The 18,577-nt window shown below is 39.0% G+C and overlaps 1 protein-coding gene across 1 annotated transcript in view; it reads left to right on the top strand.

Moving 5' to 3' along the window:
- WWC2 (WW and C2 domain containing 2) overlaps window positions 1-18,577 on the top strand; it is a 170,610-nt gene that overhangs the window by 71,711 nt on the left and 80,322 nt on the right. The window contains exons 2-3 of the mRNA XM_036228681.1: window positions 7,341-7,450; window positions 17,836-18,039. Of these exons, the coding sequence (XP_036084574.1) occupies window positions 7,341-7,450; window positions 17,836-18,039 (314 nt within the window). The remainder of the gene's footprint in view (window positions 1-7,340; window positions 7,451-17,835; window positions 18,040-18,577) is intronic.

Genomic DNA, 18,577 nt, shown 5'->3' with positions numbered 1-18,577 from the left:
TGGTGTTTATTTTTATAGTGAAGTTGAATTTTTTCCCGTATTTTTATTTAATTCTTCTCACGAAAATATTTTATTTACTTGGAGTCTTGGCATTGTTATAACTTGTTACTTATTTTAAGAACAATTTATTGAGGCAAAATTCACATAACACATAATTAGCCACTTTAAAGTGAACAATTCAGTGACATTTAATACATTCTCAATCTTGTGCAATCACCACCTCTGTCTAGCTAGTTGTAAAACATTTCCATCACTTCAGAATGCCCATTAAGCAGTTTCTCTCCATTTATCCTTCTCCCTACCCCCTGGCAACTATTACTGATCTTTTTGTCTTCATTGATTTATCAATACTGGATATTTCATATTTGTGGATTCATACCATACGAGACCCCTTGTGTCTGGCTTTTTCACTTAGCATAATGTTTTGGAGGTTCATCCACATTGTAGCATTTACTTAATTCCTTTTAATGACTGAATAATATTCCATCTTATGTCTATACCACACTTTGTTTATAGATATATAAATAATAAATGATAATAAATGATAAAGATTCGAGCTGTTTCCACCTTTTGGCCATTGTGAATACCGCTGCTATGAATATGTGTGTACACGTAATTGTTTGGGTACCTCTCTTCAGTTTTTGGGGTATACATCTAGCAGTGGAATTGCAGGGTCATATAGTAATTCTGTATTTAAGTTTTTGAGGAACTGCCAAACTGTTTTTTATAGAAGCTGCACCATTTTATATTCTCACCAGCAATGTACAGGGTTCTCATCTTTCCACATCCCCATCAACACTTGTTATTTTCTGGTTTTTGTTTTGTTTTATTTTTTAATTATAGCCATCTGTGACCTGGTACCTAATTGTGTTTTTGATTTGTGTTTCCCTGATGATTAATGATGTTGAATACTTGTTATTATTTCATGTGTAAGTGGGAAAATGAAAGAAAAAGAAAGACTTGCATTTGAAGAACTTGTTTTAAAATTATTTAAAAGTCTTTTGAGCAAAAAATGTTTACTTAAAATGAAACGAAGCTGCCAAAATCCAAGAATTATTAAGCCATTAATTTTGTCTAAACATTTCATGTGTTTCATAATACAGCTATTTCTGAAGCACAGGCTTTTGCCTTCAGTTCATTTTTAAATTGAATTTGTTTTCCATTTCTCCATTCCCTGGGTGCATTGGAGCTGTAATTTGTGCCTTTTATTAACCTGTACTCAGAGTGTGATCCAAGGAACAACGGCATCAGCCTTACTTGGGAACATGTTAGAAATTCCAGTTCTTAGGCTCCCACCCCTGACCTACTGAGTCAGAACCTCAGGGGGTAGGCTCAGCAGTCTGTCTTAATAATCTTTTTTTGGATGAGTTGGATGTACACTTAGGTTCTAGAACCACTCTTCTAAATTAACATTTTTCAAGCCAATCTTATATTAAAAAGCTTGTGGGAGATGTAATGCACAACTTTGGCCTTATTAGCACTATTTTTTTCTTTTTAGCTAAAATAGACAATATAATCAATTAAGTTGAATCATTTTCACCTCTCACTTAAGAATCACATGTATAAATCATATAATTTTACTTAGAAATTGCTATTCAGTCTACAAATGTCAAAAAGAAGTAAATATTTTTTAAAAGCTCCTTTTGATCTTTGGTCAAATCACTAAAGAACTGGAGAGTTGTGTGTCCTTGTGTGTATTTTTTCTTTTATCTGGGATTGGACTTATTTCTTACATCTTCAGAGCCCCTGTCGGGAGGGTTTAAGTGCAAAGGCCTGTGTCGCGGAGCGTGCAGCCGTCATCACTGGAGAGGAGGCGCGCTCAGGGGGGCAGCCACTCAGCAGTGCCGTCTCCAGAGCAGGCCCCACGCCCACCTTCTCCCTCCAGAACTTCATTCACACGGCAATGATAATTGTATCTACTTTGCGGTTTTATGAGGATGCAGACACACACACACACACACGTATGTATATATACACACACACACACATACATATGTATGTATATACACACACACGCACACACATATATAAGCATGTGTGGTAGATGGTAAGCACTCAGTAAATGTTTTATATTATTAGTATAATTACTATATGTAAAAATTGATTTCCTTATACATAGAATATTGTAAGCATTGACGTTTTTGCAAATAATATATCTGGGTCCCCATACCAGCAGCATAAGTAATGTGCTCTTCCGAAGATAAAACACAGACAAATATTGACTTTCAGAAGTATATCCATGAAGTAACCATAGAATTGGGTTGGGTGGGCTTAGAGAGATTTGGATTCCTAAATCCTCCAGATGAAAAATCTCTAGAATTGGTGAATGGTTTAGAAGTAAATGTCAAAAGAGGAGCCAGAAGACCTGGAGAAAGACTTTTTAGGGTATGGGGGACTGAGTACATTTGTAGGATGAATAAGAAAAAAATCAACCATATGAGAGGAGATTAATACTTGACAGTAGTTTATGGAGTGAGATTGCAGAGCAGGGAGAAACGGATGGGTTTAAGGGCAGATTGGCAGGCTTTTGCGTGAGGAAGAATATGAGAAACAGTGAGAGGAACAGGCGTTTGGGTTCAAGATCATTGTGTTCAAATATTTGAAAGCCCATCATGTGGAAGGGGATTATATTAGTTTTTGTTTTGTTTAGTTTTGTTTTTGGCACCGAGGGATAAAAGTAGCGCCAGTGGGTAAAAGCCATAGGAAGACCAGACCTAGGGCCAACATAGAAGAGAACTGTCTGAGGACTCAAGCAGGTGCAGAGATCACATGAACTAAATCTGAAGAAATGAGCCTGGTTAGACTACTAGTTATGCTGTTTACCAGCTTCAGAACATTGGGTGAGTCGTTGAAATCTTGGAGCAGCGGTCCTTCTCCTTGGCCCATTGCACCAGGCCTGGGGCCTTCCCTGTCTTATCTAATATAATTCCTTTTGAAGAATTGAAGTTAATTTCCTCAAAGACACAGAACTAACCTTGTTACCCGCCTCTGAAGTGGTTTGTGTAATTTCTCTTAAAAGCCATTTCTTCTTGCTGCCACCATTCACTCTTTCCTCTTTTTGTTCCTTCGCATCATCGTTTGTTGATTTCCATGGCTAGAAGAGTGATAGAAACAGGAGTTGTTTAGGTGGGACTAATCAACATCATTATAAATTGAAATTCTTTCAGAACTATAAAACGATTTCTCATATTTTCCTCTCCCTTTAAAATTCACATTGTGAACCCCGTCCTTCCTTCCTCCCAGTTCTCTCTGCGAGATTGAGATGTTTGTGGGGGCAGGTTCTGTAGTAATCAGACAGTTGACAGTGTGAACTCCGCTTTGAGTTAGCTAAACAATGACAGCAGCAGATGCTACCAAGTAAAAATAACTGTTAAGACCTTTCACGTTCATGCTAAACTATGCATTTGTGAGGCTTGAATTGTGGCAAGAGTTTTATTAACCTGAAAATGGTTTTCTCTGTTAAATGCTTTTTTATTTGGTGCAGTTAGTACACACTCAGTTGCAATTAGTACAAACTCAGTTTTCCTGGATTTGTGCTTGTGCACACACAGTATTCACCATCATATAATTATGAAGAATAAATATAGCTATCTGTGTGTGGGATCTCATGTCATAGAACAGATATCCATAATGGGACAATAAATACTAAATGACAGATTGTGTAAAAGAATGATACAGTGCCCAGAAGGATAGGAAATACCATGAAAAGTTCAAATTTTATACGTAAACTTTGGCAAAGCGCTGCAGTAAATTGCCATTTTTTTCACATTAGTCACGGTGCAAAGGAAGACTTTTTTAAGCAAAGAGTAACCTCTGGAATTTAGCATAAAGTCTCTTGTTAATTTTAGGTTTTTTGCATGATGTTGCTCCACTGCAGGGAACCAACAACCAAAAAAACAAAAGAAAGAAAAAAAGAAAAACATCCATTTTTACTTCCATAACATCAAAGAAGGATTGAATATTTCAGAGATTCCTTGTGCAGAACAAGAAGAAATTTGAAGCTAATCAACATTTCTGCTCACAATATATGTTCTAATTCATATTGTTTTAATTTTGGAATACACCTGTTATTTCTTTTTGTTTAGTGTTACTTCTTCGTATATCATAGTAATATGTTCCTTTTATCAGGATAGCAGCATAACTGACTGCTTAATTTTGTTTGGTATCTGTGAATTTATTCTGTTTATATCTTGTAATTTGGATAAAAATTAAATCCTAAAATTTTGAAATTTATAAATATGTGTGAATGGGTTTGCTTAATAATAGAGTGTGGAGAAAAGATATATATTTATCCAGATACAGAAAATAAAGTATTAAATTGACTTTTGAAGTGACGCTACAAAGAAACTTTTATGTTAAACTTTCCAAGAATGGAAACATCTGAATTTTTAGCTGAGTTCACAGTTATATGTATCATATAGATTTAATTCTAGTCTTGGAATGGTGACAGTTAATAAAATACTTATTATCTGTTGAACAATTAATGGGGAAAGCTGGATTATTTCCAAGTATAATCAAGTTACCATGACTTGTAATTATAGCACATGTTCTGAAGCTTTTATGACTTCTGATTCTAAGAGTATTAAATATATTCACATCATATTCATGCTTAAACATGTTGATTTGGTGCCAAGATAAAACTTGTATAGTATCTCTCTTTTGTCATTTAAACTTCCATTTCCAAGTCTTCTTATTCTTCATTTCTTTAGAATGCATGTACATTTTATAGATGGCATTGAGAAAGGAGTTAGGGAAAGAAAACCGTCAGACAGAGTAACACGCCACATATCCTGGCACCGGCGCTTTGTCTAATCGGCGCTATTGAAGTCGTCAAAGATCAGTCTTCTAGACAGCGAATGGAGACAGGGCCATTTCCTGTGGCATGCGGATTTTTTGATATAGTATCTAATTCCTGTGTCAAAGGAAAACTCAATTTTCTTGGGCAGTTTATATGATAGAAGATGGAATTTGAGCACAATTCTTAAGGGCTCGAATTTTTGACTCAGATTGGGTTCACATTGACTCCTGGTTTGCAAAAGTAAATATGGCAAGTTGCCATGTTTGGGCACATTGCTTAACACATCTGAGATTCCTTTCACTTATCTAATATATATTGAAGCTTACCATTTGGCAGGCATTATACTCTTTAGTTCCCATTTAAACTTATTTCCTCCACCCACCCCTCTCCCCCGCCCCGCCCTTAAAAAATAAGTTGGGAAACAGGGGCTTTTAAGGTTACAAACCCGCCCTAGGTTGTGCAGCAAGTAAGTGGCAGAACAGGGTTTGACCCAGGTTTCTTGGTGCCAAATCTTAACCTCTTAATTTCTGAGCCAGTGGTTCCAAAGTTCTCTGGAATTACTTGGAGAGCTTGATTAAACATAAGTTGCTGGGCCCTAGAGTTTCCGATTCAATAGGCCCACTAAAGGGCCCAATAATTTATTTCTAACCAGTTCCTAGATGTTGATGCTGCTGATTGTGAGGTGTACTTTGAGAACCACTGTTCTAGACTATGCTGCCTGACTCAGTTCCTCCAGAGAGTAATGAGACAATTCATATGTCATACTTGTATTAATTGCTAACATTGATTGACTGCTTACCGTGTCCTAGACACTGTTGTAAATTAATCCCTTTTGATCTTTCCATTAATCTTAGGAGGTAGTTAATTGCAGGGAGAGGATAGAGGTGTGATGACCACTTAAAAGAGAAGGAAGCTGAGGCAGAGAGGGGCTCGGTGAGGTGGTCTCCCAGTGAGTCAGTGGCAGAGCTGGTTGCATTTCTGTCACATGAACTGGTTTCGAAGGTTAGTATCCCTGGAGCCACCTTCAGAAGCAGACTTCATTCCAAGGGGTAAAGAGAGACACTTCCTTCCTTTCATTCTTTGGTGTTTTATGTCCTTGGAGGAGAGCTATTACAGGCTAGGCCTAGAAAGAATGGGGGTTCCCTTCTCTTCATATTGTTCTCCCAGTATTCTGAGGGTAGATGATGTACTTCGTTATTCAGATGAAGGATGTAAGTCTGGAAGTGACCTATATTTCAGTTGAGCTATGAGATCGTTGATATTCATTTGCATGAGTTAAAGGGATTCCAGGTGATTTCTTATGTAGGACGGTGCTGGGTGTCATTGCATTGAATTAGAAGATATGTCAGCTGATGTTGGCCACTCTGCAACTGGGCATCACTAATCTGTAGTGCTAGCCTGCCGGTGGCTGCTCTGATACCCAGGAAAAATCTTAAAAGCAAAAGTGAAGAAAGTGAGAGAGAAAATCAATCCATAATTAAGTCTGAAACCTATACTCTGCTAAAGAAACTGTGGTTTCCTTATTGTTTTTTTTTTTTATTAGTGTCAAGTATGCAATACATTGGTTAGACATTTGTATCATTTATAAAACAATCTCCCAAATTGCTCCTTCTCTCCTCTGGCTTTCCACCTAGCCAACATATTATTGCTAACTGCATTCCCTATGCTGTGCTCCCCATCTATCAACTACTAATTTGTGCTTCTTTAACCCTTCACCTCATTCTCCCAGACCTCCCAACTCCCAATCCCCTCTTCTGTCACCAAATTGTCCTCTGTATTTGTGAGTCAGTTTTTGATTAGTTTGTTCTTTTTTGTTCCTTAGATTCCACATATAAGTGAAATCATATGGTATTTATCTTTTTCTGACTTCACTCAGCATAATCCTCATTAGTTTTAAACCTTAAAGAGAAAGTATAAGGTGGTTTCAGAAGGAGATATTACATTGATAATAGATGCTTTGTGTGTTCGGGTCTGTTAAAAATTTTGTTGAGTGACTATTATGTATAAGATTCTTATCAAAATACGTTTGTCTCACCTCTCAAGAACTCACAGTGGACCTCACCACTATGTAGGTGTTTAGTTAATTTATATAAAGAGCATCCACACCTGAAGTTAGTAGTGATGTGTATCTTGGCTCAGAGGCATTGAGAACCTGGTGTCTTCCATGATGCCAATATTCAAATCCTGAAGCAAATTTTTCTTTTTAATGGGGTAACTAGCTATAGAGCTAGATGCAGCTAGATCCCAGCCCTCCTTCTTCCTGATGTAAGATGCCCTTGTTTATTTATTGTATAGATTTTTATCACAGTCTTAAACTGTGAGCCCTCAAAAGGGTATTATGGCGTATTGCTTTTTTTTGGATGTTCATCTCTGTATTTTATCCTTGTTGTTTTTTACTGTAAGGTTTCAAACACAGTGGTGCTATCAGGAACCAAAAAGAAAGGCAAGCAGCCTGGACATTTAACTGTGGTTAAGGGGCTGAATTTTAATCGATGTGGTTTGATGGAAAGAATCACCTGTGCATTTTTCTGGTTTGTTACAGGTTAACGAAGCCCTTGTCGTTTGCGGATTGCGTTGGGGATGAACTGCCATGGGGATGGGAAGCAGGGTTTGACCCTCAGATTGGTGTCTACTACATCGATCACGTGAACAGTAAGTTTTTCTGTTTGGTAGAGCAAATATATCAGAAAAGTAATCTCCCCAAATCTAGAGTCATACAAAAGAGTAAACATTTTATAAGTATATTTCTTTATTTTAAGCCCTATTTTCTCAGGGACTAATATTTAGCTGAAATACCCCTTTTGAAATTTGGGGCATGTGTGTAGAGTGGGGCTTGTGGGGAGAGAGAGAGGTAGGCATTTGGTCTGTCTGCCTGCCTCATAGGGAGTGTAGGTTTGGGGCCGCTGGAGACCATGAACCATTTGGCTCCTCTTTCTGTGACCACTGCACCTTGAGATTGGGCTTCCTCTTGTCCTTGCCCTTGAAAAGGTGGGCATTGGTACAGTCTGGTCTAATGGCACAGCTGTATGTGTGTCGATGGTGGGGTCACGGGAGGAACTGATGCTCATCACCAACTCTGGACAGTGCAGCTGTGGCTACAGAAAAGCCCTAAACCTTGTCTTGTTTCTGCTTCCTGATTTTTTTGTGGTTAGAAGGGAAACACCTCTCACTTTAATAGCTTTTAAATCTGTCACATCCCTGACATGTAAAGGCTAGGACAGAGGATTACCGCAGCCGTGAACAACTTTTTAAAACACACACTCAAAGTATTTTTTGGTTTGTTTATATATGTGTGTGTATGTGTGTTTATATATATATATATACATTTTTTAGTTTATTAATTTTAATCAGTTTCAAGTGTACAGTACATTGGTTAGACATCTATATGGTTTGTAAAATGATTCCCTCAATTGATCCCTGCCTCCCCTGGCCCTCCACCTAGCCAATGTGTTCATTTCTAACTGCATTGGCTATGCCGTGCTCCCCATCCCCATGACCATCCATCAGCTACTAATTTGTACTTCTTTAACCCTTCACCCCATTTTCCCAGCCCCCAAACCACCCTCCTCTCTGTCCATCACCGAATTGTTCACTATATTTGTAAGTCTGTTTTTGATTAGCTTGTTCTTTTTATTCCTTAGATTTCGTATGTAAGTGAAATCTTTAGAAATTATCTTTCTCTGTCTGACTTAAATGCTTTCTAGGTCCATCAAAGCAATATCTTTTTCCATCACTTTTCCTTTAGTCTGTGTGTGTCTTTTAATCTGAAGTGAGTCTTGTATTTTTTCTTCTTAAAGAAGTCCCTCCAACATTTCCTGTAATACTGGCTTGGTGGTGATAAATTCCTTTAGCTTATTTTCATCTGGGAAGCTCATTATCTGTCCTTTAACTCTAAATGATAGCTTTGTTGGATAAAGTATCCTTTATTGTAGATCCTCAGTCCTCATCCTGTCAAAATTTTGTGCCAAGCCCTTCTGTCCTGCATAGTTTCTTTTGAGAAATCAGCTGCCAGTCTTATGGGTGTTCCCTTATAAGTAATTATGTTTTTCTCTTGCCGCTATTAATATTCTTTCTTTGTATTTACCGTTTGGCATTCTAATTATCATGTGTCTTGGTGTGGGCCTCTTTGGATCCCTGATTTTCGGAATTCTCTGAGCTTCCTGGGGTTTTATGTCCATGTCCTTCACCAGGTTAGGGAAGTTTTCCATCATTATTTCTTCAAACAGCTGTTCAACATCTGGATTTTCTTCAGTTACGCCAATCAGATGGATATCTGGACCCTTAATAGTGTCCCATATGCTCCTTAAATTATTTTTATAGTCTTGGCATCTTATCTCTTGCCCTTCTGATTGCATGTCCTTGGTTTTCCCGTCCTCTAAATAGGTCATTTCATCCTTTCCTTTATTCACTTTGTTTATTCTTTTATTAATTTAGTATACTTCTCATCTCAGATAATGTGTTCTCATTTCAGACTGGTTTCTTTTTATAATTTCCATACTCATTTTTATGTTTTATGTTTTTTTTCTTTGTGGAAGTTCTTACTGAATTTATCGACATTTCCCGAAGTTCATTGAACATCTTTGTAATCAGTGTTTTGAACTCTGCATCTGTTAGATTACTTGACCCCATTATATCTGTATCTCTGTTCTCTTCTCTCATATGATTTCTGCTTCTTTGTCTTCCCATTTTGGCTGCCTTTCCATGTCTGTTTATTTGTACTAAGCAGGGCTCCTAAGTCTCTCAGTCTTACTAGTGTGGATTTGTGAAGGTAGGTGACCCGTGGCACAATCCTGGGGTTCAGCTGCAGGCTAAATTTAGCCCAAGCCTCTACCCTCCAGGGCTACCTGTTAAGATTCAGCAAGCAATCCACAGGTGCTTGTGTTTATAGTTACCTCAAAAGGCCACACCACAAACCAAGGCTAGCTACCTACAGTGTGTCTAGGTGCTGCTCAGCACCTGACTCCCTGAAAATACACCTGGATGTGGGTTGGGTGGGCCCACGAATTGGGGAGGTGGGGTTTCAGGGAATCCTCTGGGCAGTAGATACTTTCTGTACAGAGCGAGTCTCTCCTTGGCCCTTACTCCAGCACTATCTCCCTGTAAGTCTCTGGTGCCCCCTGAGCACAGCCAGATCGGTACTAGTGCTCACAGCGAGTAGGTCCGTCACCGTGAAAGTTCGCGCGCGGACGTGGCCCCTTTTAGAAGCTTGTGCTCCCCCCGCAGCCACTGGCTCACTCCGCCCCTGCGCACCAGGCAGCCCCGTGTCCTCCCCTCGCCTACCTTCTGTACCTTCTGCCGTCGCAGGGTGATTTCTTGGATTTCTCCCTAGTTGTATGGCTTGTATGCTCCTTGTTTCTGTCACTACTTTGATTTGGTCACCAGAGGAATGAACAGAGCTGCTATCATCTACGTCATTTTTTTCCCTATATTTATATTTAACTCTCTATTACCTCTTTAAAAATGTATTCAGATGGTCACATGAATACTGATATTCATTTTTCTTATTTCACTTAAAAATAATTTCATATTTATAGATTTTGAAAAATACATAATACATTTATGCTTATCTTAATTCTCTTAGAGCTATTCATATATTAAAAATTTACATAATATAGTACTGTTTAATATCTTTAGAAATAGTATCATTATAGAAAATTATTTTATTTATTGTCCATTTATTAGTGATGGCTTGCAGCTGCCCTTGTGTAGGTATAAAGTTTTTGAGAGGCACAAAAAGCTCATATTAATATCTCTTAGAAATCTAAAAATGTTAAATATGTAAAGTGTGTTCACATCACATATCAAATGTGTGAAAATACCCTTGCATTGTTTCTGTTGGGGTCTTTCTTTTTACCTGGGCAAATCTTCATTTCCCAGGGTGATTGGGAGGGCTTCCAGAACTGATTGAACTGCACCATTTGCGCCTTGAATCTGCAGAGGCCGAAGTTTGTGCGGTGTGTGGGGTTGGGTGAGAAGGCTTTCTGCCTCCAAGTGATCCGGTCTGAGGCTCCAGGAAAGGCACGGCTGAATGAGGGACTCACTCCAGTAATTTATACCGAAAAGAGGTGCTCTGCCTAAGAGACAACCAAAAATGGGTAATAAAATGCTCACCCCCAACCCAGTGGCACCAGAGAAGATGACTGTTAAGAAGCATGGCAGCAGTGTGAATCACTAAGAGTTAGGGCAGAATAGGTTTGAGGACGATGAGATGGTCTAATTCTCACAGGTAGATGAGATAGAGGGGTTGAAAGGAGCAAGGACTGGGAAGTATTAAATCGATTTTTTAATAAATGCATGTAGTTAGTAACCTGACTAACTGCATCTGGTGCACATAGTTTGGGAACCAGCTTTTATGCATACATTAGTTTAACATAAATACAAACAACAAGTTTCAATATGTTTTGTCTCCACTTCTTTTTTATATTAGAAGAAATGTAACTTTTTTGTAGAGATGTTATCTCTCTAAAAGTTTCTGTACATTCCATGAAGAAATCTTAATTGTGAGTTTTAAAGTTACCTTTTGTTTTTGTATTTTCTAATAACCCTTTCTCAATACTATATTATTATATACTAGGTTTTATTGCTTATCAAGGATTGACAACCAAATACTCTAATGTTATAGTAGAAGGAACTAATTCTAGTAAAATTAAGTTTTTTTAAATAGTTATAATTCATTCTTATGTCACGGAAAATAAACAATTCAGTGGAATATCTATAATGTATAAATATTTAAATCTCACTTTTGTACTTATTTTATATGAATAAAAGTTTTTTCTTAAATATCATTTGGGAAATCCAAAGCAAGCATACCTGTCTCAGTTTGACAGAAATAAGCTCTCATGACACTAAAATGAGAAAATTAATTCCCTCCCACTACGTACAGACTCTTGGGGTTCTGAGCCCACCTCAGGGCTTTCTCTTCTCAGAGGGACAGGTGTTCTGAACACCACCCCGCTCACGCGAAGATCCCTCTTAACTTTTATATCCCATCCTTCTACTTTGCTTTGCTTCTTTGTCAATCATTTCCTGATTCTAAAGTTTTCTCCCACCATTTCTATATTTTTATTTCTAGTGGTTCTATTATTTTGGTATTTAAACACTGGAAACTCTCAAAATAAAACCAAACCAAAACTACCAAAAGAAGAAATAAAACGATCTTCTTCTCTGCCTCTCCCTCCTCCCTTCCGCTCTCCCACTCACTCATACTCAAAACCATCTTTCAACACAAATCCCTTACCAGCTATGGCCCTCTCTGTTTTTCCTGTCACCATGAAACTTACTGAAAGCCACTGTCCTCATGAACTCGACTTCCACCATTGTTTGCCAACAGAAACTGCTCTTGAGGAGGGCACCTGAGACCCACAAATGATGAGGTCCAAACAACAGCATAGTATTGTCTTCCTTGATCTGATAGAGTCCTTGTCACTCTGGCTCTTTACTTTTTTGGATTTCATGACACTGTTGGAATTTCTTTTACATACCTGGCTGCTGCTGCCCGATTTTCTCTTGCTTATTTCTTCTTCACTTGTACCTAGTTAGTAGGATTTCCATAACAGTCTTCTGTTTGCACTCTGCAGATATTCCTGGGTGATGACTTCAGGTACTTCCTTGAGGCTGACAGCTGCCAAATTTGTCTCTCTAAGCCTTTCCAAGAGTTCCAAATGCGTATATTTGATTCCTTACTATTAGGCTCTTTGCTGTCTGCCACCGCGGGCCTCCATTTTCATCTCCTGCCCTGCCCTGGCTCTGGAGGACTGTGCATTCTGCCTTTATTTGCATTTGTTGTTTCTAGCCCCAAGCACTCTCTGCCCAGCCCTTAGGCCCTCTTGGCCTACTGCCAATCCTTCTAGGGTCCATCTTCTCAGGCCCCACTGCTTCCCAAAGGCCACCTCTAATACCCAACCCTCCAACTTGTAGGTCCCCTATCTTGAATTAGGGTTCCTGTCCAGGTATTTCTATAGTATCAGGTACTAAGGAATTTTTAAAAATCACTTGTTATATTTATTTAACTTATTTATTTGTACACTTTACTCACTAAATTGTGAGCTTCTTGCAAATAGTGGCAGCATCTTTGTTTTTTATCCTTGAGTACTTAGTATAATGATAAACTCTTAAATGCTAGAAGGAAGAGCTTTATTGTTTAACTTGCAGATTAAAAGCTTTTTGTTTGTTTTTGAAGAAATTAAAATGCATTTCAAGTATAAATTATGCTTCAGAAAGCACCATTCTGAATATTTAAAAACCTGATTCTTACTATAAATTTTTACGTCTGCCATTTTGCTCTAGTGCAGTTAGCGGCATCTCAGCGGCCTGATGGATTTACTGTGCCCTAAAGTGCCCCAATTACCAACAGCAAGTAGTTTCCCCACTAAAAAGGATCTGGTCCATTATCTCATTAATCTTAAAGACATTCCTGTGAAGTAGTGTAGGGAGCAAATGGTATTATCTTCTCCTAACAGCTGGTCCACACATATGTTGTATCTTGACATTGTGTAGTTTCAGCATTATTTTCTCTTTATCTTGATAAAAAATGAAATAAAGAATGTTTGGCTGTTTAATATTATTTCTCTGTAACACTATTGAATATTAAGAAGTAAAAGATTTGACCTTGACAATGATAGTTATATTAGGCCTTAAGTGTTTTATGATGGAATTCAGCTTTTAGTGGGGGTGTGTGTGGAGTGGGGGTATAGATATTGGAGGGGAATGCTAACTAACCAGAAGGTAATTATGAAGTACTGTTTATAAGGTTTTGGGTTTATAAGGTTATATTATCACTATAACCAAGAGTACATCACTTTTTGGTAGGGTCAGAGTTATACTCTAATTTTTTTGTCTTTCCTTTAGCAATTGAGGTCTCATTTACATATAAGAAAATGCACAGATTTTAAGTGTGTGTCTCGGTGAATTTGACTGCGCAATCCTTTGTAACTCTCTCTGCAGTCAAGATACAAAATATGCACATCACCCCAGTAAGTTATTGGAGTTTTGGGGGGGGGGAAATGAGAAGGTATAGTAGAATGTGGGGGAAAAGCCATCATCACACTAATAGAACAAAGGAGAACAACTAGAAGTTGGCTACGCATTCTGAAGGGGTAGCTGGGCTACTTAGAGAAGGATCTTTAAGCCAATACCCAGAGAATGAGTTAACCAGACCTAGAGAACAGGGATTTGCGAGGATAGGGTTTGAAGGTTGGGAAAAGGAGAAACTTCCTGCAAGAAGAAAGACCACAAGTAAAGTAAAAGGTCTGGAGGGGCCACAGAAAAGAGGGCTTGATGAAGGAAAGAGAAGAAATTTCTGAAGGCTGGTGTGGACGGGGCGGGAGAAGAGGGCTGGAGAAGAGAACAGGGCCTAGGTTCCGACGGGCCTCTTGTCTGGAACCGTTCAAAGCCCTCTTTCATCACTGCCTGTTGCACTGAACCTAACTTTTTCAGCCAGGGGACATCCCTGTGTCTCTAAATTGCCATGGCACTTAACCATTCTCTTCTCAAGGCTCCTATCACTTTCTACTATATAAAATAGTTGTGTGGTTTTATAAATTCATGTGTCACAATGTATTTTATATTTTATAAGTTCTTGGAAGGATCATGCCTGAGCATCGTTTCCCCTGGTGCATGTGGTAGATGGTCAGTAATTGTCTGTAGAAGTAACAAGCAGATAATAAATAAGCTTAGCAGTAGTCTCTAAAAAGGAAGATAAAAAAAGTTGCTCATATTTATTTCTTTCATTCTTCCTGAGCACAGAAGAAAAAATAGAAATATGCACAACAGACAGAAATAATATTCCTCTGAAGAGTCTAATATCATCCCCCCGTGATAAGCTCTTGTAACTCACAATGTGTTCTCTATCTATAAAGTTTCACATCTTTAAAACTGATGGAATGTGACTTCCTTGAGATACATGACATTTTAACAGTAAGTGCTATATTACTTCTTTCATATAGTAGATGACATGCGAATTATATTGCATTATAATACTATGGTCTCCCAAGGCCACCAGGTCTTAATAAAAAATACCACGTCTGTATACTTTTTTTTAGTATTTACATTTAATAAGTACTCTCCACAAATCTATTCAGCAAACAAACATAGCTGATGGAGATGAAGCGCAGGCCTGCTTTACGAAGCCCCCTGAGGTGCCTTTGGGAACGCCCTTTGGTCCATTTTTGATCTGTGCTATATTTCACAAGCGTGACTGTTTCCTACCAAATCTCCCGTGGTACACAGTATTTGAGCCAGTCTACTGGAATGTTTCTACTGATCTGTCCAAAACAAACGCTGATAGTTGTTTATTATTATTATTATTATTATTATTATATTTTATTCTTTTAGGCGTCAGTCACTGTTACTGTCAGTGTTTTGGGGCAGTTTAGCTGTTGACAGGTATTTTATTGAAAGTATGTCAATTCTCCAAAATGTAGGGAAATATGATTCGATAGAACCTCTCAAGAATATTGAGAGAGAACTGGGAGTAAAATCTTTCTATAACTATTATAAGTTATAAACATTTCAAGTTTTTCATATACATTTCAATTTATATTATTTCTTTATTTGGTTAATTTATTAGTTATGTATCTCGATATAACGAATTTCCCCCAAATTTAGTGGCTTAACATTTGTTTATTATCTTATGGTTTCTGTGGGTCACAAATCCACACAAGACTCAGCTGGATCCTTTGGTTCAAGGACTTTCACAGCTTTCTTCAAGGTGTTAGCATAGCAGGCTGTAGCCATCCCCAGCCATGAGTGGGGAAGGATCTGTTGGCTGCTAGCCAGTGACCCTCCTTCCCCCCGCCCTGCTCCCCCCAGTTCCTTGCCACATGGGCCTCTCCATACAATGGCTTACAACATGACAGTTTGCTTCATTAGAGCCAAAAAAAGCCCAGAGCCAGGGAGATAAGAGAGCAAGATCAAGATGGCAATTACAGCCTTTTGTAGCCTAGTCTCAGGTGATGTCCCATCACTTAGTCTCTGTTGTGTTCATTAGAAATGAGTCACGAAGTCTAGCCCATATTCAAGGGTGTGAATGCTAGGAAGTGAGGGTCGTTGCAGGTCATCCACAGTTATAAAAGCTTTTTAAGACCGTAAAGTTCTGTTCATTAGAGGATAATTTCAGTACTTTGAGTCAGGCCGCATTCATATATATAAATATTACATGTTTAGACAGCCAGAGACTTGAATTATAATGAACATTTAAAATTGAGAAGGCTCCTATTGGCTGATCTCTGCCTATTCTCCATAGTCCCCACGCGGCCAGGCTACCCACGCAGTGACGATGTCCGTGAAGATCCTTGACCGGAGGGGCTGTCCACCCAGGCCTGTCCCCTCCTGCATCTCTTCTTTAAACGTTGACTCTAACATATTTTTCCCACAATTACATGAGATATTCCTCTTTTGCATATTGAAATATTCACAGTTTTTAAAAATTAGTTTTTAAAATACTACTTCAAAGAAAGTAGAGCGGTGGCAGTGTGTCTGGTGGACCCAGGCCACTTTGTTAGTCAGCCGGGGCCTCTGCTGGCCCAACGGTGGCCTGGGCTTCACAGCCTAAACAACTTCAGTTCAGCATTATACCTTATCCCTAGAGACCAGGTTGAACTTTTCCAGAACTAGCCCCTAGGGATTGTTGTAGTCACGTCCGATCACCTCATATCACTGTAGCCCTCGGGGCCAGCCAGACATACTGAGTCTGGGTTCTTTAAGACTGGGATTCACACACAAAGCATTCTGAAGATAGTACATGCCATTAGACACTCCAGCAAATTAATCAATTAATTTTCCTGTCCTACTTGGTCAGGAATGGGTTCTCATAGTCGTTCTCATATGACCCACCTGTTCTGATTGTACCTGGATTTAATTTTTGGACGTGACTGAGTGACGACACAAAGAAGTCAATGCCATTGAAAGAAGTTGTGTAACTTACAGTTCCCAAGAGAAGAGGGCACACCATACCACACAGGGCCACATGGGGAAGCCTCGGTCAGTCAGGCGGCAGAAGGAATGCAGGAGGAAGCCTGGGCCAGAGCCTTTACTGTGGCGTCCAAGGGAGGAGTTGGAGAGGCTCGGCAGGCAAGTTTGAGCAAGTGTAGGCTGGGATAGTTTGAATAACTTAACGGAGGAGGCAGCGTGCGGCCTGTGGCAGAGCACGGGTGTGCAGCCTCGGCTGCTCATTTGAATCACCTGAGGGGCTTCAAACCTACTGTTGCCTGGGAGCCACCTGCAGAAACTCTTATTGGGCTGGGAGTTTTTTTTAGAGCTCTTTTAGGTGGTTCTAACTTGCAGAACCAAGAACTGTGCCTTTGAGTATTCTCAAACTAGGACCAGGGTTTTTTGTTTGTTTCTTTGTTTTTGTTTTGTTTTTTTAAAATTTCTAATCCACTATGGACTGACTGATACTTTTGTAAAACACAACAAAGACAAATTATTAGAAAAATCATCGGGGTGGGGGGGAATACAATCTAATTCTTGGTATTATTATAACAGATATACAAAAACTGTATAAAAATTTTAAAATTCTACACCTACTGTCATGGACACATAACAGAGCACAGGCAGAGGTGCTGGTCTGCAGACCAGACCTTGAGCAGGGCTGTCGAGGGCAACATGGCAAGGGTCCTGCATTCAGTGAGAGAGGAAGCATGTGCCATGGAAAGTGGATTGGGTTTGGATCATACAGGGCCTTGAATGCTGGCGTAAATAGCCTGGCTTTTCTTCTGTAGGTATTGGGCAGCCAGAGAATTTTGAAAAAAGAGATCCGATAACAGCCATGGAAATTTACTTTGACAACATTGTGTGTGATGGATTCAAGTCATAATAAATTGTTGACAAGAACCCAAAGGGGGATGAGGACGAGGAGGGATTAGGCAAAATAAAACAAAAACTGTATCAAATTTCTAGAGAAGTCACTTCACAAATACTAATAAACTACTTAGAAGATATACGAATTAAAGATAGCAACTTTTTAAATCTTAGATAATCCCCCCCAAGAAAAAGCAAAATTAAATTCTAAAAAAATAACCCTGCTATTGTATTTGCAGAAACCACACAGATTGAAGATCCAAGAAAGCAATGGAGGGGGGAACAGGAGAAAATGCTCAAGGACTATCTCTCAGTGGCTCAGGATGCCCTCAGGACGCAGAAGGAGCTGTACCACGTGAAGGAGCAAAGACTGGCTTTGGCCCTGGATGAATATGTGCGATTAAATGATGCCTATAAGGAGAAGTCAAGTTCTCACACAAGCTGTAAGTACAGTTTAACATGGGGACCAAACTGTAGATAACAGAAGGGCACTTGGGTTTCAGTGGAGTTTCATTTGGGGTCCTGTTCCTTCCTTGGCCAGAAGATTCCCTTAAAGCCATTGCGTGTGTGTCGGGGGAGAAGGGGTACATGACAGAGTTCTCAGTAAAACCCCTGGACCCCGTTTCAGATCAGAGTTTCCTCGTTTGGGGATTATGTATCCCTTCTGTTTTCTCTTCCCTCTGCCCGATTGTCTTTTATTTATTTATGAATTAATTTTTACCTTGTCAGATCAAGGCAAATAATTTAGCCCTTTTTGCTGCTCTCACACTCTATTTGTTGTGGGGAGGAACTGAACTATTAGCCAAAGTGAAGTTTCTGTTGATCACCTGAGTTGATTGACCTCTCTTCTCTCTTTTCTCAAAAACCGATCATTTGGAGTTGGTCTTGTTTAAAGAAGCAGCTAAGATAAACTCAGGAATTTTATTAATTTATAAGTTTCTGGATAATGCGAAGCTCTGATAAACTGTACCTGCAATAAGG

Source organism: Rousettus aegyptiacus, unplaced genomic scaffold (assembly GCF_014176215.1).
Source record: "Rousettus aegyptiacus isolate mRouAeg1 unplaced genomic scaffold, mRouAeg1.p scaffold_m13_p_11, whole genome shotgun sequence".
Classification (NCBI taxonomy): Eukaryota; Metazoa; Chordata; class Mammalia; order Chiroptera; family Pteropodidae; genus Rousettus; species Rousettus aegyptiacus.
Note: the sequence above shows the minus strand (reverse complement) of the source record. Positions and strands in the feature narration are given on the sequence as shown.